At 43.3% G+C, this 20,454-nt stretch overlaps 1 protein-coding gene across 1 annotated transcript; it reads left to right on the top strand.

The window, feature by feature from the left end:
• Positions 1 to 100: 100 nt before the first annotated feature.
• On the top strand, positions 101 to 17,826 carry PLAGL2 (PLAG1 like zinc finger 2). The gene is made up of 3 exons (XM_020990723.2): positions 101 to 219; positions 10,578 to 10,946; positions 12,422 to 17,826. The coding sequence occupies exons 2-3, from the start codon at positions 10,663 to 10,665 to the stop codon at positions 13,641 to 13,643; spliced, it is 1,506 nt and encodes a 501-aa protein (XP_020846382.1). The 5' UTR covers positions 101 to 219; positions 10,578 to 10,662; the 3' UTR covers positions 13,644 to 17,826.
• Positions 17,827 to 20,454: the final 2,628 nt, after the last annotated feature.

The following is a 20,454-nucleotide window of genomic DNA, read 5'->3' as shown; positions in this document are numbered from 1 at the left end:
GCCGCCCCGCCCGCGCCCTTCTATCCATCGGACGCGACCATAGAGAACCCGCGGCACCGCCCCCGCTCCTCCCCCCCTCCCCTCAGCGGCCCGAGCGCCCGCTCGCGCGGCTCCCAGAATGCACCGCACAATGGCCCGACCGCCGCCACTACCGGGGCCTGACCGGGCCTGGCGGAGCCGGAGCGCGGCCCGCCCCGGAGCGCGGGGGCCCCGAACGCGGTGAGTGAGGAGCGTGAGCAGGAGGAGCGAGGCCGGAGAGCTCCCCCGGGGGGCGCTGGGGCCGGGGCTGAGTGGGTAGAGCCGGCTAACGACCGAGCTTCGTCCCCGCCCCCGCCCCGTTCCGCGCGCCCCACAGGGAGGGAGAGGCCCGGATAATCCGAGCCCGGGGCGGGGGGAAGAGGAAGGAGGGGTAGTCCCGGATAATTCCGCTGCGCGGGAGAGGGAAGCGAAGGCCCGGCCCCTTAGACCCCCGAAGAAGGGGAGCGAGGACCGGAAAGCTCCCGCCCCTCTTATTCTCCCCTCCCGACCCCCCCCCCGCCCAGACCCAGATAAACGGGATCCCGGACCCCTGGAGGTCTGCCCCGCAACCCCTCTGGCTGTGACGCCGCGCCCCTCCTAGCACCTCACCTTCTCCTTCGTGGGGGGCAGTGGGGGGGTTCTCTGCGTTCTCGACCCCCCCCACGTGATCCTGGCCCGCCAGCCCGCAGGTGCAGCCGCCCCCCCCTTTGGTCTCGCTGTCTGTCACTGTGAGTGCTTCCTCCACCCGGGCAGGCCGAGCCCTGCGATCTCGTTGGGGCCCCGGCCCCCCACCACACGCACAAACATGCAGCAGGCCCCACGGGTGGGCTGGGAAATTGAGCACCGTAGGGAGCGAAACTACTTGCCCAAGGTCACGGGGGGAGCAGGGATCCGAACCGGCTGCTCCCTTCCCGAGTTAACAGTTTATTACTCAGCCTTTGCTGGAGATACCTTAGCCCCTGCCTTCCACAAACAGATGTCCGAGGGACCTGCAGAAAGCATATCCGGGCCTTGCTAATCCTGTTTGGTGCCTCCTGGAATGGTGCAAGCCGCTGAGGCTCCTTCGCGCCTCTTCTCCCACCCCCACCCCCGCCCCCATGTAATTCTCGGCAGAGTCTAAAGAGCCTAACGTAGCTATTTCCATTTCCCTTCCTGCTCCTGTATTTTCTTCTCCGGGAATGTATCATGAGGATTTGTTTCTAGTGCTGTGGGTCAGGTCCTGGTTGCTCTCTGTCTATTTATAATGTCTTGGTTGCTATTTTGAGCTCAGAGGAGGGGAAGGCGCCGGTCCACCCGCTTTGCACGTTTGCCCTTGGTGATGCTTTCAGTCAGCAGGTGGTGGGGCCAGTTCCTCAGATCCCTGGGTCCTGCAGAAGAGGGATAAGAGAGTCTCATGCTATTTTGGGGTAGTCATTGAAGTGGAGACTCTAATCCTCTGTGGGTCTTCGATTTGGTAAGAACTCACATGGAGGTTAACCCTTTCTTTGCTGCAAAGAAATCACTGGGAACTGCCTTCTTTGGGCAAAAGGCGAGAGTAGAGTGTAATACGTAGAACAAAGGCATAATAGTGCAGAAAAGTTTTCATAAAAATTATGTAGTGCCAGAAAAACTCTAATTTCATCTGAGTGGAATTAGTAGCCTTTTGAAATTAAAGCATTGGCTGGACCTAATTGCCTCTGATTTAGACTTCCAAAAGGAGTATACATTTTTGAACTGCACATATGTTGATACAGATGTTTCAGAATAATTTTTCCTAACCAGAGGAAAAATATTACAGAAATAGTTCCCATTTGTGATGGCTCCTGTGTCCTGTAATTTGAACCTAGTCTTCTTGGGGGTATGCTTTGGCTCTTTTGGTAGCCAGTAGGTGCTTCTTGGAGGAGCTTATGGGATTTTGGAGGAAGCCAGTTAGGAGGAGGAGGAGTGGCTGCAGAGGATATCCTGAAGGAAAAGGAGTAGTAGCTGGCAATTAATTGTGAGAAGCAAAAAAAGGGGGGGTGGGCAGGGAGAATAAGAATGTGGGAGGGGTTGTGAAGGTAACAAAATTGGCTTTGGAACCTGAGGGGAAGAGATACATTTTTTAGTGCCTCATTGCCAAGAAGTGGGTAAAATTTAGACATCAAAGGAGGGCCTTCCCCATCCATTTCCCCTTCCTCTCCTTCCCTCCCCCCAGCCAGCCCCATCAAACACCAAAAGGACTCTGTGGAAAACGTTGGAGAACCACACCATGGGGAACCAGCTTACTAAGATGTCTTGTCAGCTGGGAGGGAAGGATTGTGTTTGTTTTATGGGAACAGGTTCTGTCGGCTTCTCTGGTTGTTAAGGTCAAAGCACAAGACCAGAAGAGCAGCCTGGAGAGAATGGCAGAATTCTTCTGAAGCTTTACTGAGGAAGGGGAAACCTGAAGGAGTAGGGGTTCTGAATAGCACAGAGATCTTCCCAGGTCGGAGAAAGTAAGAGACAAAGACGGAAAAAAGGATATGTCCTCCAAAGGGATGACCAAGTTACACCTGTTTCGTAAATAACCAGCGTGTGACTCTAGGTGTAAAGTAATTCCACAGCCACTTTGAACAGTTTAGTATAGAGCAGGATAAGGGTGTTGGTTCTTTTTTCTTTGAAAGCTACATTCCCATTAAGTGCACAAGCAAAGAGAACGAAACCATGTGCTTTTTGTATGGACAGAGCCCTTGTGAGCTCTTCTGGGCCCCCGCTGGCCTCTTCCTAGAAGCCCATTACTCACTCTTTCAGTAAAAGTGTATTGAGCTGCTTGCTGCTACTGTTTCTGCTTGTTCAGGAGAACTGATGAGGTGGATGTGTGGGAGGTGGGGGACGGACTGTTCTCTTTCTGAGTTTGAGTGGAGTTTCCAGAACCAGTCCCCTTTTTCATATCATTGAAACCCAAGTGACTAGGACTCACTTCTCTCTGCTTTTCATCTTCACCTAGACAGCAGGCAGCAGTTTGGTTTTAAAGGGTAACTTCCAGAACTGGGGATCTGTCTCTTTTTACTATGCCATGGGCTCTGGTAATCACTGGTAGTATAAACAGGTAATTCCACCCACCCATCCTCATGGGGGAGGGGAGTAGCACAGCATGAGAACTCGACATTAAAGAAACTTGAGGAGTGTTGTGTGGCAAACAAATACAACAGGATCATCCAAGGGCTAAAGTGGGACTGGTTTTTTAGTGGGCCATCCTCAACATGTGACTAGTGTAAAATGCTGCCACCTTTGTGCAGATCTTTCTAGACAGATCTGTACTTCTGATGGGAAAATACTTGTATTATGTTTGGCTATTTATTGAACAAGAGGAATGGTCTCTAAATAGGGGAAGCTGATCAATTTTGCAGTTAATAGCTCCTGTTTCTATTGTATTTTACATTTTACAAAATCTTTACAGCAATCCCATGAAGTAAGCAAGTATCTGTTGTTTTTTAAATCCATTTTTCAGATGAAGAAACTGAGGCTCAGAGAGGTAAAGCAATTTGCTCATGAGTCTTATGACTTACAGTTGGTAGAGCTGGGGCTTGAACTTAGATCTTTGACTCCAAGTCTAATGTTCTTTCTTTATACGATATGTTCATTAATGATGGTGGAAGCTGGCTGTCAACCTGGTCTATTTCTCTAGGCTTCCAGGAAATGGTTCTTGTGAACAGCAGGTGCAGGCATGAGGAGCAGGCATGCAGTGGCTTATCATGCCCTGGTCCTTATAAGCAACCCCTTCTCCTTTCTAACATAGATCTATAACCACATATTCTGTCTGGAGAAGTGCCTGACTGATGAAATGCCATGCTTGCCAGGGTCAGCTTGATCTGAGAGGGAAATCTCCCTCTGTTTACAAGAGATTGGCAACATAAAGTCTATATATCGAAGGTAGTGAACATAATTATTTTTTTTTAATTTTATTAATTCATTTTGATTTATCAACAATCCCTTCCATATGCTTTTGAGTTGAAAATTTTTCTCCCCCTTCTTCTCCCCCACCCTTTCCAAGACAGCGCACAATCTGATATGGGCTTTACATTTACATACCCATTATACATATTTTCCCGTTACTGAAGTTGTAAGTAAAAATTAAAACCAATAGGAGGAACCATCAGAAAGATGAAACAAAACTCAACAGAAGGTAAAAATAAGTGATAGCGATTCGATTTCCATAGTTCTTTCTTTGGATGTGGACAGCTTTTTCCATCCTGAGGCCTCTGGAGATGTCTTAGATCCTTGTAATGCTGAGAAGGGTTCAGTTTAACAATCTTAGTCATTGCATAACATGGCTGTTACTGTGTGTAAAGTCCTCTTGGTTCTGCTCACTTCACTCAGCATCAGACCATATAAGTCTTTCCAGGTTTTTCTGAAGTCATCCTGTTCATCATTTCTTATAGCACAATAGTATTCTATTACATTCATATACCACAACTTGCTCAGCCATTCCCCAATTGATGGGCATCCTCTCAATTTCCAATTCTTTGCCACCACAAAAAGAGCTGCTATGAATATTTTTGTAGATGTGGGTCCTTTTCCCATTTGTTTGATCTCTTTGGGATATAGCCCTAGAAGTGCTATTGCTGGGTCAAAGGGTATGCACATTTTTGTAGCCCTTTGGGCATAGTTCCAAATGAACATAATTATTTTCAATAGCACATTAGGTGGTGGCTGCTATACTGCACTCTTTCCCCCTACTGCTTTTAAGATTGAACATAGTAATACATCTGTAGAGCACAACCCTTCACCCTTAGTTGGTAGCCTGGAGATAATTACACATATAACCCTTTCTGCTTCCGTCCATACAGAACCTTGGCGTTCAGAACCTTCATCTCTTAAAAAAAATTATTGGTGTCTTTTATTCTTATATCACCTTCATTTCTGAATATATCCTGAGTGAACTGAATATATCCTCAGTTTTCTGTAACCAAAAAAAATTTTTTTAAAGAGTAGTTCAGTAAAACCAACCAACGTATCAACCAAGTTTGACACAATGTATGCGATAGCTTAAATCCATAGTCCCCTACTTTTTCAAAAAAAGGGAGGAAGGTACATTTTCTTAACTATAGAAGTAAACATCGTTATAGTTACATAGCATTGCAGATGACTTTTTTGCTCTCATTTCTTCTAGTCATTGGATAGATTATTTTCCTGGTCCCATCTGTAGCAGTTCACATAAGCCTTCTCATGCTTCTCAGAATTCTTCATATTCCTTGTTTCTCATGGGGCAATTTATTTCACATACTACAGTTTGTTTAGCTATTTCCCCAATTGATGTGCATCGACTTTCTTTCCAATTCTTTGATAACACAAAAAAATGTTGCTATGCCATTCACCATATTAAGTGCTTATTATGTGCAGAACACTACTAGACTTAAAGGGATCTAAAGCTCAGGTTGTTCCATTCCATTTACTCAGGATCTCAGCAAATTGGACTATACACCCCACCCCTCTACCCTCGTTCTCATTCTGCCATTTCTGTTGCTTGAAATGGACTCCTCTTCCTGTATTGCCTGAAATGGACTCTTCCCCACCCATTTCTGTAGGTTGAAAATTCTCCAGTCTTTCAAAGCCCAGTGTCACCTCCTTCATGAAACTTAACTTGATTCACACACCCTCTCCCCTAGGTGGGCTGACCCTTACGTTTTTCATTAGTACTTTGTCTTTATATCATTTGTATTCTTTTATGTTTATTATCTGCCTTGAGTCATAATTATTTGTGGATGTATCTTACTGTCTCTTCTAAACCCTCCCCCAACAATTGTAAGCTTGAAAACAGGCGTTGTTGTCTTTCATCTTTGTATCCTCCAACCACTAAATGTGGGGCAGGCCTTTTACATATAATTATTTACATTTCCCAACCTCATGGAACTAATCTAGTGGGGGATAGTATATATAAATAAATAAATATACTTTAGCTTTGCCATGCAGAGTAGAACATGGTAAGGACATCATGCAAGGTATCCTGTTAGGTCCTTGGAAGGAAGGAGTGAATAGAGCTTTCAAAAGGTTGCTAACCCTTTGTTCAAATAAAAAACTTTCTGGGATTATGTAAATCCCTGGGGGAGCCTCATAGTCAGCATATATATAGCCTGTGTTTGAGTGCTCAGAAACAGAAATCTCACCATGGGTATGCTAGCGTATACACTGCCGTATCAACCTAGTTCTAAGGGCAGGTTATTCCAAAGGCTCATTTCCCAAGAAAGGGATTCCCTCGTTCTGTCTGCCTTTTAGGTGTTTACCTATTAGTGTCTCTGTGATGGAGGCAGAAAATTAAGAGTAGCATAAAAGGGAAACCAAAATCTGTGGCAAGAGCTTTGATGGGAAGGTTCATTGATTCTAACAGCTGAAAAAGAAATTTGAGGCTTATCAATGGATTCTGGAGAGGCAGCATGATAGGTGGAAAAAAAGCACTGGACTTGGACTTGGAAAACTTAGTTCAGATTCTGTATTTGCTGCTTACCAATGTCACCTCAGGCAATTCTTTTTCCTCTTTGAGCCACAGTTTTTTCTTTTTTGAATTTGCTTTGTATTTTTTTCTCCAGTTATAAGTAAAAAACAATTTTTAACATTGGTTTTTAAAACTTTGAGGTCTTTTGAGGTTTTTCTGTCCCTCCTTCCCCACCTCCCCCTCCCCCATTGAGGAGGCAAGCAATTCAATATAAATTATACATATGTAGTCATGCAAAACATTTCCATATTAGTCACGTTGTGAAGAAAACATAGACCCAAAAAAAAGCCTCAAGAAAAATTTAAAAAGCAAAAAAAGTATGCTTCAATTTGTATTCAGACACCATCAGTTCTTTCTTTGGGATGTATAGCATTCTTCGTCTTAAGTCCTTCAGAGTTGTTTTGGATCATTATATTGCTGAGAATAGCTAAATCATTCACAACTGATCATCTGATATATTGTTGTAACTTTGTACACAGTACCATTTCACTTTGCATCAGCTCATGTAAGTCTTTCCAGGTTTTTCCTGTAAGCATCCTGCTCACCATTTCTTACAGTATTTCATCATAATCACATACCACAGTTTGTTCAGCCATTCCTCATTTGATGGTCATCCCCTCAATTTCCACTTCTTTGCCACCAGAAAAGAGCTGCTATAAATATTTTTGTATATATATAAGTCCTTTTCCTCTGGTTTTTTTTTTAATTTCTTTTGCCATACAGACCTAGTGGTAGTATTGCTAGATCAAAGGGTGGCATGGTTTTATAGCCCTTTGGGCATAGTTCCAAATTGCTGTATCGAATGGCTGAATCAGTTCACAGCTCCACCAATAGTGCATTTATATGTAATTTTTCCTACATCCCCTCCAAAATTTGTCATTTTCCTTTTCTGTCCTAATCTAATAGGTATGAAGTAGTACCTCAGAATTGTTCTGATTTGCATTTTTCTAATTAATAGTGATTTAGAGCATTTTTTCATATGACTATAGATAGCTTTGATTTCTTCATCTGGAAACTGTTCATATCTTTTGACCATTTATCAATTGGGGAATAGCTCTTATTTTTATAAATTTGACTCAGATCTTTATGTTTGAGAAAAGAGACCTTTAGTAGAGAAACTTGCTTCAAAATTTTTTCCACAGTTACTATTGCTAACTGTATTTCCCTCCATCCTAACACCCTCCCCTTTTTTCTTTCTCTCCTTTTACCCTGTCCCTCCTCAAAAATGTTTTGCTTCTGACTACCCCCTCCCCCACTCTGCCCTCCCTTCAATCACCACCACCTCATTCTCTTATCCCCTTCCCCTCCCACTTCCCTGTAGGGTAAAATAGATTTCCATACCCAATTGAGTATGTGTGTTATTCCCTCTTTGAGCCAATGTCTGGTGAGAGTAAAGTCCCCCTCACTTCCCCTCTATTCCCTTCCACCATAAAAGCTTTTTCTTGCCTCTTTGATATGAAATAATTTTCCCCATTCTACTTCTCTCTTTCTCCCAGGACATTTGTCTCTCACCCCTTGATTTTTTTTTTTAGCTATCATTCCATCATATTCAACTCATACCCATGCCCTCCTTCTACGTATGTTCCTTCTAACTGCCTTAATAATGAGAAAGTTTTTACAAGTTACAAATATCATTTCCCCATGTAGGAATTATAAACAGTTTAACCTTATTAAGTCCCTTATGACTTCCCTTTCCTGTTTACCTTTTTATGCTTCTCTTGAGTCTTGTATTTGAAAGTCAAATTTTCTCTTCTGCTCTGGTCTTTTCATTAAGAAGCTTGAAAGTCCTCTATTTCATTAAATATCCTTTTTTTTCCTCTGAAGGATTATAGTCAGTTTTGCTGGATAGGTGATTCTTGGTTGTAATCCTAACTCCTTTGCTCTCTGGAATATCTGATCCTTTGATATGGAAGCAGCTAAATCTTGTGTTATTTTGACTGTGGCTCCATGATACTTGAATTGTTTGTTTCTGGCTGCTTGCAATATTTTCTTCTTGACTTGGGAGCTCTGGAATTTGGCTATAATATTCCTGGGAGTTTTTATTTTGAGATTTCTTTCAGGAGGTGATTGGTGGATTCTTTCAATTACTATTTTATCCTCTGGTTCTAGAATATTAGGACAGTTTTCCTTGATAATTTCTTGAAAGGTAGTATCTAGGTTCTTTTTTTGATCATAGCTTTTAGGTAGTGCAATAATATTTAAATAATCTCTCCTGGATCTGTTTTCCAGATCAGTTGTTTTTCCAGTGAGATATTTCACATTGTCTTCTATTTTTTCATTCTTTTGGTTTTGTTTTATTATTTCTTGATTTCTCATAAAGTCATTTGCTTCCATTTGCTCAATTCTAATTTTTAAGAAATTATTTTCTTGGAGCAGCTAGGAGGTGCAGTGGACAGAGCACTGGTCCTGCAGTCAGGAGGGCCTGAGTTCAAATCCGGTCTCAGATCAGACACTTGACACTTACTAGCTGTGTGACCCTGGGCAAGTCACTTAACTCCAATTGCCTATAAATTTTTTTTAGAAAAAGAAATTATTTTCTTCAATAAGCTTTTGGATCTCCTTTTCCATTTGGCCAATTCTACATTTTTCTTTCTTTCTTTCTTTCCTTTTTTTTTTTTTTTTGCTTGAGGCAGTTGGGGTTAAGTGACTTGCCCAGGGTCACACAGCTAGTAAGTGTCAAGTGTCTGAGTCTGGATTTGAACTCAGGTCCTCCTGACTCCAAGGCTGGAGCTCTATCCACTATGCCATCTACCTGCCCCCCAATTCTACTTTTTAAGGAGTTTTTTTCTTTAGTGAATTTTTGTACTTCTCTTTCCATTTGGCCAATTCTGCTTTTTAAGACATTCTTTTCCTCATGGGTTTTTTGTACCTCTTTTACCATTTCACCTAATCTGTTTTTTAAGGTGTTATTTTCTTCACTATTTTTTTGTGCTTCCTTTACCAAATTGTTGACTTGTTTTTCATGATTTTCTCACATCACTTTCATTTCTCTTCCCAGTTTTTCCTCTGTCTTTCTTGCTTGATTTTTCAAAATCCTTTTTGAGTTCTTCTGTGGCCAAAGACCAATTCCTGTTTTTCTTGGAGGCATTGGATGTAGGAATTTTGACTTTGTTATCTTCTTCTTAGTGTGTGTTTTGATCTTCTCTGTCACCATAGTAACTTTCTATGGTCAGCATTTTTTTTTCAGTTCTTTGCTTATTTTCCCAGCCTATTTCTTGAATTTTAACTCTTTGTTAAAGTGGGGCTCTGCTTCCCGAGTGAAGGGTGCACTGTCCCAAACTTTAGGGGTTTTGTGCAGCTGTTTTCAGAGATACTTCCAAGGACCGTAAGTTTTCAGTTTTTCCAAGTTGGATCTAACAAGAGATGTGTTTACTGCTCTCCTGGCTTGTGCTCTGGTCTGTGAGTTATCACAAGTATCTTTTCTGCCCAGGAACTGTGACAAGGGTTTCTGCTCCACTGTAGCTGCAAGCTCTGGTGTGCTAGTGCTACTCCTAGCCCTGGGACTGGCACCCAGGACTGTGACTCAGATTTCATAATGGGCAAAGCAACAGAGTGCTGCCTTAGTGCTAGCAAAGAGAACCTGTAATCTTCTTTTGACCAGTTTTTCAACCCCCTTACCATCTGTGGCCTGGAGCTCCCAGAGCAGTTGCTGCCACTGTTGATTTAGTGGCTCCCAAGGCTAGCCCCTGGTTTGCTGGGGTTAGGGTTGTGCTGGTACCGTCCTACTGGACTGTACTCTACTTCATCCAGGTGTGACAGAGCTTTCCTGCTGATCTTCTAAGTTGTCTTTGGCTGGAAAATTATTTCATCCCGTCCATTTGTGGGTTCAGCTGCTCCAGGAATTTTTGTGGCATTATTTAAAGGTGTTCAAAGGGGAGAGCTCAGGCAAGTCACTGCCTTTCTCTGCCATCTTGGTTCCACCCCTTAGCTCAGTTTGTTTATCGCTAAAGTGGGTAAAAAATGCTTGCACCACCTGTGTCAAAGGTGTTATGAGAAAAGAGCTTTGTAAATGTAAAAGTACTGTTTCTATCACTGTTTGTCAATCTCCTTGTTTCTCTTGGCACAGATAATCAAGACTACTTATGACCTAATGCTGGCTTTCCTAACCCTAGTTTTTCTAACATTTCAGGTGAAGATATTCTTTTGAAGCCTCCTTTGAAAACTGTGTCAGAACAGAGTGAGCACACTGCTGATGGGGAAGAGTTCTCATTAATATGGCCCTCCCCCATAGCCCTGCCATGACGGCATTCTTCGCCAGTGTCCCTAACTGGATTCAAGATGCAAAGCAGGAGGAGGAGACAGGCTGGAAACTAGTTCCCAGGCCAAGAGGCCGTGAGGCAGAAAGTCAAGTCAAGTGCCAATGTGAAATCTCCGGTACCTCCTTCTCAGGTGGGGAAAAGCTGAGAACCCACAGCCTCCCTCACACAGAACAGAGACCGTACAACTGCCCTCAGCTGCACTGTGGCAAGGCTTTTGCATCCAAGTACAAACTTTATAGGTAGGTGATAAAATCCATTCTAGGGAATCTTTGGAGCCAGAAATTCTTTTGGAAACAAACCCAAGGAGACCATACATTGTAGTGAGTTCCATCTCTGTTAAAGAACAGTACACTTCTTGAGGTCAGGGACTATGTCTTCTACATATTCGATGCCTGATGTTGTGCACATTCATTAATCGATGGTGGTGATCTATCTGGAAAATAAGAATCAATCCTACTTTTAGAACTTGAAGGGAATTTAGAAATCATTGAGTTCAGCATCTTTATAGAGGAGAAAATGAGGCCCAGAGAAGGTGATTTGCCAAAGATCACACAGAAAGCCAGTGATGATATCCATAACTAAAACCTATGTCTCCTGTTCATCAATTCAGTGTTCTTTTCACATAGTATGTTACTATTTAAAGTATTATGACTTGGGATCTATGTTCTCTAGTTTGGTCTATATAACTTTCTCTTCCTGATTTTGCGGTGGAAAAGCTCTCTTTTCAAATTTGATTATCATCCATGTTTTCCATCAGAGTAGCAGTGAACTTAGAAGAACAACTTAGAATTACTTACCAGAATGAATTAGTCAGTTATGATGCAGATAGCTGAGTTTCCACTCTCTTTTTTATTCTGTTGTTTGTAGGACAAAATTGATAATAGGTATTTTTTACTTTAAAAACAAATTCAAATTTTTGCCTTGTTTGCTTGTATGTTTAACATTGTTTATTTGTTTTATCTCTGTGCTGATGAAGAAGGTAATAATATAGCAAGAATCCTACACTGGGTGTCAGGAAATGTATATTCTCAATTGTCACCTGGTCATCTTGTGACCTTCGGCAAGTCACTTCCTTTATCTGGGCTTCATTCAGTTTTCTTCTCTATGAATTTGATGACATGAGCCGCCGAGCTCCCTTCCAACAAGAAGCAGCATTCCTGTGGTGCACATATTATATTCTCTTACCCCAAAACAATATAAGTTAAACTTACAAGCATTAGACTGTCAGATCAATGAGGCAGAGATCATATTTTAGCTAAAATGCTGTCTTTTCTTCAGTACCTTGCATAGAATTTTGGCACAGGTGGCCCCTGACAAACACTGAAGTAAATTGAAGCTAAAGGAGAAGAATAATTATCATCTGGATGTCTGTAGCATCCTTCCTCTTTTGAGAATTTGCACATGTGGTATCTGCTTGATGTGAGGACACAGTGAGAGAGTGTATGTAAAGCATTTTGCAAAGCCACATAACACTTTATGAAAGTTAGGTGGGGTCTGGCATGCTAGAGGTAGATGAGAGATTTTGTGGGTGGCATCTTTGGAAGAGGGAATTGACACATTAAGGATAAAGAGTACTGTGTTTCCAACTCCTAGCTTCTGAATCACTAGGCTAAGCCTTAGTCCTCTTTCCTCCCCCACCCTTTAATCTTTGGATCAAAGAAGATTGTAGGCTGAATGTGGCCAGATCTTTTGATCATCTGTTTTCTTTATCCAGGCATATGGCCACTCACTCAGCCCAGAAGCCCCACCAGTGCATGTATTGTGAGAAGATGTTCCATCGGAAGGATCATTTGAGGAATCACCTGCAGACCCATGATCCCCATAAGGAGGCCCTTCACTGCCCAGAGTGTGGCAAAAACTATAACACCAAGTTGGGCTATCGACGCCACCTGGCCATGCACGCTGCCACTAGCGGTGACCTTAGCTGCAAAGTGTGTCTCCAAACCTTTGAAAACACCCAGGTTCTGCTGGAGCACCTGAAGGCTCACTCACGGAGAGCATCAGGTGGGGCCAAGGAGAAGAAGCATCCCTGTGACCACTGTGATCGACGTTTCTATACCAGGAAGGATGTAAGGAGGCACCTGGTGGTACACACGGGACGCAAAGACTTCCTTTGCCAGTACTGTGCCCAGAGGTTTGGGCGTAAGGACCATCTCACTCGGCACATGAAGAAGAGCCACTCACAAGAATTACTGAAAATTAAGACAGAACCAGTAGACATGTTGGGACTCCTCAGCTGTAGCTCCTCAGTAACAGTGAAAGAAGAGCTGAGCCCAGTTCTGTGCATGGCATCCAGGGACATGATAGGGGGTAAGACCTTCCCAGGCATGTTACCTATGGGTATGTATAGCACCCACCTTCCAGCCATGCCAAGTTCAGGGATGCCCCATTCTCTGGTTCACAATTCCCTGCCAATGGGAATGAGTTATCCTCTGGAATCTTCCTCATCCATCTCCTCTCCACCGCAACTTCCCCCCAAATACCAGCTTGGATCTACCTCATACTTGCCGGAGAAACTACCCAAAGCAGAGGTGGAAAGCTTTCTGTCGGAGCTTCCCGGAAGCCTGTCTCTCCCATCCAGTGAGCCCCAGTCCTCCTCACCTCAGCCGGCCCTTTTGGATGAAGCCCTGCTTTCCAAGAGCCCTGCCAACCTCTCTGAGGCGCTTTGTGCTGCTAACATGGACTTTTCTCACCTCCTGGGCTTCCTCCCCCTGAATCTTCCTCCATGTAACCCACCTGGGACCACAGGAGGATTGGTCATGGGTTACTCACAGGCAGAAACCCAACCACTGCTTACCACTTTGCAGTCTCAGCCTCAAGATTCTCCAGGACCTGGGGGTCCCCTGAACTTTGGGCCGTTACATTCATTACCCCCAGTTTTCACCTCTGGCTTGAGCACCACCACTCTGCCACGTTTCCATCAGGCATTCCAGTAGGTTGAAGGAGGTACCAGGCTTGGCCCTCAGGTCATAAATCCCAACTCTTATTTCGTCCTTCTCTTCCCTGTGAAGGCTGCTGAGCTTTCAAAGCTGGGTTCAAAATGAAAGGATTCCAGTGTCTGTATGGAGCACTTGGGTTCAGCCTCCCAGAGCAGCCTTGAGGTTGCTTGAACCCTAACCCCGTGAAAAGATTGCATACAATAGGACTTCAGGTATTTTTTGTTTGTTTGTTTTCAATCTGAATCGGAGCCACACTTAGCACTCTCCCTCCCTAAGGCTTGAGAGCTTCATTCTTCTCTCTGGGGAGAGGGGCTCCTTGGAGAAGCAGGAACAGTGAGGTTTCACCTTGGATTGTCTCAAGAAAACCAGCTGGAGAGACCCACCTTCCAGTCCACAATTGCAGACCCTGTAACAGTCCCTGGTGGTGAAGGGTCTTCGAGAGATCAGTTCCAGTAACCTGCCTTGGACAGAGTGGGCAGGAGAAAAGGCCTCCTTGTTCCCTTCCCCCACTGCCCCATCCCTCTTTACCGCTACTCTACTCTGTATCAGTGTTGCCAGCAGTGATACCGTTTACACAGTTGATTCAGACACATCATTTCACTTCCCCTTGCAGAGCCGTTAGAGTAGACTTATTCCAGTGAGCATTGTTTACACACCATGAATCCATTCCCACCAGTACAATCCAGTTGACACCAGCATGAACCTTTTGGGTACCTGGTGTTAACTGGAGCTCTGTTTACATGATGGAGTCGGGTTTCACTGACTTCTCTTCACTTGAGGTCACATTTTTCCCCCATGGGGAAATAAACTGACTTTGGACTACTTCAGTTTCTGCCGTCCTCTGTGGCTCTCTTAGCTCACATTACCCCATGAGGCAGACAAGGAGAATGGAGCAGTTTTTAAAAGGTCTGGATCACTTCTGCTCAAATACACATTGGTCTCCTTTTGAATTGGAGATGGAAACAAGTTAAAAGGCAAGACCTGGGGCCTCCTACCCTTCCACATAGCTTGTGCTATGCCTAGATATAGGAAGGCATCTGGACTCCATAGGTTAGTTAAGGTGGCAAAGGAGAGGGTGTGAGCACCTCATTTGTTCTCTCCAACCCCATTCCCCTTCCAGGAAGCTGTGGATTTACTGGAAGGATAGTATTCAGAAAGTTAGGATTAGAAAGTCCAAGATTGGTTTGTCATTGAGAAGTAACTATATATGAACTGTTCCTTCCAACACTAAATTCCTCTGATCATTATACCCACTTTCACCTATTATTTTCACAGTCACTGATATATCTAGGGGCCTTGGTATGCAAGCTGTTCTCAGCAAAAGGCCCCTGGTCTTGCTTTCTTCTCTGCTCTTATTTTCCTATCCTTGGTTTTATATGGTAGTACCAAGGAAGGTATCTGTCACCCAGTAAGCATCTGATCCCTGTCAGCTTTCAACCTTGCATCCCCATCCATCAGTGCTTGTTTTAAGTAAATCTGGTCCATCTTACCCCACCACCTTCCTGGCTTTGCCCCATTGTGTTTGTGACCCAACATGTGCTCCCACTAGCCTGCAGGCAGGAGTCCCAGGGCCAACATTGCTGGAACCCATCCAGATGTCTACCAACCCAGGAAACACACATCTACCTCTTTCACTATGAACTCCACAAGCGCATACAGTGGCCAGTCCCCTAGGGTTTCTCATTTTGAGTGATTCCCTTACCTGATGTCTCACTCTGGCTTTATCATTCACTTTTTAGGACAAACTACTAAGGTGATTCTGCCTCATTTGCTTAAACCTAGTCCATTTTTCATGGTCTTTTGATTCCCCACTAGGAATTATCTCAGAATTGCCATTTAGGAGAAGAGCAGATAAGTGATACTAGGCACCTGCTCTGGCCTGTGACGTACCAGTTGTTTGAGGTGAAGGTGTTAAAACACATTGATGCCCTTAATGGTGAAGGGATGAGAATCAAATGAGCATGTTAAAAAAAAATTAACCAGGTAGTTTGGGATACTGTTTTCAGATGTAGAAATGTCTAGTCCTCCTTAGGTTTGGGCTAGGTGGTTTGCTTTCAAGAAACAACTATAAGTGAATTCCATGGACTAATTATGTTTTCTAAAGAAAGGTGTGGCCTTGTCCACATGGCCAGTTGCTGTTCATTTCATCTAAGACTTATATTATGGGTAATGGTAAAGGAGGGGCCAGTGGGGCTCATCGCTACCATTCTTGACTTTATACTCATCTGTTATATTTTGTCTTCACCACTGTACCCCCCATCCCCCTCTCCCTGCGGTCACTGCACACTTGACCAGCAGAGGTCATGGGACCTCTGGCTGTAAAATACAAATTTCCCTCGATCCTAAGTGGGCGGAGGACTTGGATGTGAGTGTTTGTTCATCTTTTTCCTCCCCCTGCATGTTTCCCCAAGCCCCTCACTCCCCTCTAGCTTTCCGCTTGCTTTCTCTGGCTGAAGTGATATAAAGTAAAAGGGCTCCCAGAAATCTTATGTGATAAGCAAGGCAACTACTTAACCCTGAAACTGGTACCTCATTTCACCCTCCCCAAGTCCTGTCATCCTTTATTTCCCCACACCTACCTCTCCAAATATCCTCATAAACCACCATGAAATTACTATCTCAAGGTCAGTTTTCCAGTATGCCCTGTGCAGAGGAAACATCGGCAGCTCCTTTTGGCCAATAGCCACCTGATCATTCCTTTTTGGGTCCAAATTAGGGAAGTGAAGTTACCCCATTTTTTTAAAGGCGGAAAGTACAGTTATTTTAAAGATACAAGTAGCTTAATAACTCTGTCTTTGCCCTGAATTCAACACCCAGGCTTAAAAGATTTTTGTTGAAAAGTGCTGCAAAAACTCAGAGACACCTTGGCTGAGGATGATAAGCTCTTATGCAGCATTGACCAAAAGACAGCCAAGAGTTTGTGCAGTCAGGGTAACTGAGTATCAGGAATATGAATGGCAGAGGAAACTGCAGTCCCAGTGTACCTTTTCTGCCTCTACCCCTGTTCCCAAATACTTTCCCACTTAACACTGGCAGCTTTTGACTGACCTGGTTTTGCCTACCTTGCACAGCAGAGCTGGCCAATCTGTTCCCACCCTGAACCTCTGTCAATCTGGCTTCTGTGTAACCTGATGTTCCCCATTCCTGTTTAGGAGAGGGGCAGTGTGGATCTGTGGCATGAGCTGAGCCCCTGAGCCCCTACAGCCATAGCAGGCAGAGAGGCCCTTTAGTGAACTTTTTCAGCCTTTGACTAATGGCATTTTGTTAAAAGTGGAAATCTGCAGAGCAGGTTTGATTACTTATGCTCGTAGATATTGCCCTAAGTTTATGAAATCCCCCTCCTAATCTTTCCTTAGTGCCTCATTAAAATCCCTTTCCCTATTTTTTTTTTGATAGTTTTTTTCCCCTCATATCTAGGAGCTGTTTTTAGCACGATTTTTTTTTTTGGTAACAGTTTATATTGTACAGGATCAATATTTTGCTTTTTAACAAGGATATTTATGTAATAAGAAACTTTGCCTTAGGCAGGTGGTGACCAGAGAAGTCCAGAGTCTCTGGAGCCCCCACCCCGGCCTCTCCTGAAATTAGTTGAGCTCTGAACCTGCTGTGGGAGGAACACTGCCAGTGACCTTCACAGCTGGAAGGTGGTATTCCCCAAGAGGAGCAAGCAGGGAGGGTCTCCAGATGCCCAGAGAAGGCTTTTCAAGGGACTGGGGCAGGGGGGAAAAGTGGGGTTTAACAGTGGAGTTTTACAGGCAGCAAAGCTTCCTCAGCAAGCTGTCCCTGGTAATCTGTATGTTTGGCACCCTCTCCACCTCTAGCACACCCGCTTCTCAAACTCCCCTTTCCAAGTCCTACACCCAACACCCCCCTCCCCCCTCCCCCGGCTGTTAAGGCCACAGAGCTGCCCGTTTGTAAGGCCGGACTATTTAAAAAGAAAAAAGGAAAAAAAAAAACAAAAACTTTCTAGCACTTTGTATACACAGTGAATAACCTCTTTTTATTGGAGTATTTTTGGCTTTATATAAAACAAGGTTTTTAATTGTAAAATATTAAGTGCCATTAGAAAATGCACAGGGCGTATCTTTGTTAAATTAGATTTTTCAATGTTTTACAGAATTACATTTTCAAGAAGAAAGTTTTTATAATGAAGTTGTTTATTAAAAACCTTTGAATGATGTGTTTGGAAGTTGTGAGCCTTTGATTGGGGAAAGGGTTGGAGAGACATTTGAAAAGAGTTGGAGCCTCTCAACTAAATCTACAATCTGATCCCTTGGTCAGCCAAGCAGGAGAATGGGTGTGGGTGACATGGTAGGAGCAACATGGCCTACTGGAGAGTCTGGGTTTGTAGTCCAAGAATCTGATGTAAACTCCAGTTCAGCCAAGCACACGTAGTGATCTTGGAGGAGTCGCCCAACCTTTCTTTGCCTTTGTTTCATCATCTAAAATTCATGGGTTGGATGAGATGATCTCTAAGATTCCTTTCAGATCTTAATCTTGCACAATACCCAGGCTGTTGGATTCAGAGCCCTAAATCGTGCCATCAGATGGACTGAGTACAAGTTCTGGCTTCAAAGATGTATCATACAAAGATGTGTGACTACTGATAAACTGATCAAATCACTGAAGCTCTTTGAGTCTGAGTTTCCTCATCTGCAAAATGGGGACCAAACCTGCCCTGCCTCCCTTAAAGTATTAGGAGGAAAGTTCTTTGTCAATCTTAAAACATCAAAGAAATGAGAAATGTTACTCAGACACTGGTCACCACCGCCAAACTCATAATACCAGGAACCGCTTAGAAGTGAGTGTAAATGCTTTGTTGGCTTTTTTTTCAATTTGTTCATTTTGTAAATGTGTAACTCTTAAATGCAGCCTAGGACAGTGGAGAAAGGATACTCACTGACTTTGGAATAATGGCAGCTGACACTATAGTAGTTTAAAACATTTATTTCATTTCTTTTGAGCCTCACAACAAACCTGAGATGATACTAAAGGACCTTGGTCTATCCTGGTCCTGCTTCTTTTCTATATTCATGACTGTGCGCAAGTAATTTTCCTTCTCAGGGTTACCAGTTTCTACTGTAAAATGAAAGGGTTGGGCTAAAGGAACTTTTTTCAGTTACTGAAGCTATGAGAAGCAAGTATGGCTAACTGCTGAGGAAATATGAAAGAAGACCCCTGATTCCTGCCCTATTGGTGAGGTAACACTGGGCTTTTTGAGTGGTATTCAGGACTTAATAGCATATGGTTGCCTCTACACTGTGTTCTCATGGAAGGGGATCTTATGAATGTGGGAATTTAGGCAGAATAATTTGAATCTAAACATCTCAGAGGAAAGACTACCCAAGCTACTGTGGTCTCTAATCCTTGTTGCCTTTTGAGAATTTAGATATGGTGCAGTGAAAAGAACAATGAACTTGAAATAACAGACCTAAGTCCAGGTTCTGGCTAATGTTATTTGCCATTTGTGCGACCTTGGATAACTCTCTGGACCTCAGTTTCCTCATTTATAAAGTAAAGGGTGTAGGCTTACTAACCTGAAGTTCCCTTCCAGTTCTAGATCTATGATTCTGTGAGCTGAGGACAGTTGGGGTTAATCCAAGAGCACTGGTAGTTTGGTCTTAGTTTGTACGAAGAAGCCAGGTAGTACAGTAGAGTATTAAAAGCATTGCATTCAGAATCAGGATAGATGAGTTTGAATCCTAAACTCTTGCTGTTTTAATCCGTGTTACCTTGGGCAAAGTGCTTAATCTTCTATTTCGTCATTTGTAAAATGAAGGGATTGAACTAGATGATTTTGAAAGTGCCTTCCAATGTTAAAATTTTATGATCTTACTAACCTTCACCTGTTCCCAGCACACTGAGCCCTGGTGGGAAAATGCCAAATGAAGCTAACTACTTCAGACGTTAGAACAGTAGTGATCCAGGAAGGAATGGAAACTGGGAATGCAAATGTAATGAATCACTTTTTTCTTGAATTTATTTTTGTTTTCTCCCACCCATTGAAAAGACAAGAAATAGGATACATATTACATGTGGAAAGTCACGTGAAACATTTCCACATTGGCAATGTTGCAAAAAAACCAAAAAAACCCCAAGAAAAAGAAAAAATCATTCACTCTGCCTCTCCAGTCTGTCAATTTTCTGTTGCTCTCTGGAGGTGGATAGTATTTTTCATTATGACTCTTTTGGAACTGTCATGGATCATTTTACTGCTCAGAGTTGTTAAGTGTTTCATAATTGATTGTCTTTTTAAAAATTTTTTTGCATTAATTTGTTTATTTTTAGTTTTCAACATTGGCTTCCACAAGATTTTGGAGTTCCAAATTTTCTCCCCATCTTGTCCCTCCCCCTATCCCAAGACAGAATGCATTCTGTATACCCCTTCCCCTAATCTGCCCTCCCTTCTATCTCCACCCCCTTCCCTTCTCTTATCCCTTTCCCTTTCTATTTTTCTATGAGGCTGGATAGTTTTCTATACCCAATTGTCTGTATATCTTATTTCCCAGTTGCATGTGAAAACAATTTTTAACATTTGTTTTCAAAACTTTGGGTTCCAAATTTTCTTCCTTCCTCCCTTCCCACCCACCCTCATTGAGAAGGCAAGCAACTTGATACAGGCTATACATGTGTACTCATGCAAAACACTTCATAGTAATCATGTTGTAAAAAACTAATTATATTTCCCTTCATCCTATTCCGTCCTCCATGTAGTCTATTCTCTGTTTTGACCCTGTCCCTCCTCAGAAGTGTTTGCTTCTGATTAGCCCCTCCCCAAATCTGCCTCCCCTTCTATCATCCCCCTGCT

Source organism: Phascolarctos cinereus, unplaced genomic scaffold (genome assembly GCF_003287225.1).
Source record: "Phascolarctos cinereus isolate Bilbo 61053 unplaced genomic scaffold, phaCin_HiC Scaffold_2;HRSCAF=192, whole genome shotgun sequence".
NCBI lineage: Eukaryota > Metazoa > Chordata > Mammalia > Diprotodontia > Phascolarctidae > Phascolarctos > Phascolarctos cinereus.
This window is presented reverse-complemented; position numbering and strand designations above follow the sequence as displayed.

What these genes read in the sequence shown, in the direction of transcription:
- PLAGL2 (XM_020990723.2), top strand. Translation starts at nt 10,663, where the DNA reads ATGGCCCTCCCCCATAGCCCTGCCATGACGGCATTCTTCGCCAGTGTC. An exon ending in TCCAAGTACAAACTTTATAG is followed by an intron (nt 10,947 to 12,421) that starts GTAGGTGATAAA and finishes TTCTTTATCCAG; the next exon opens with GCATATGGCCACTCACTCAG.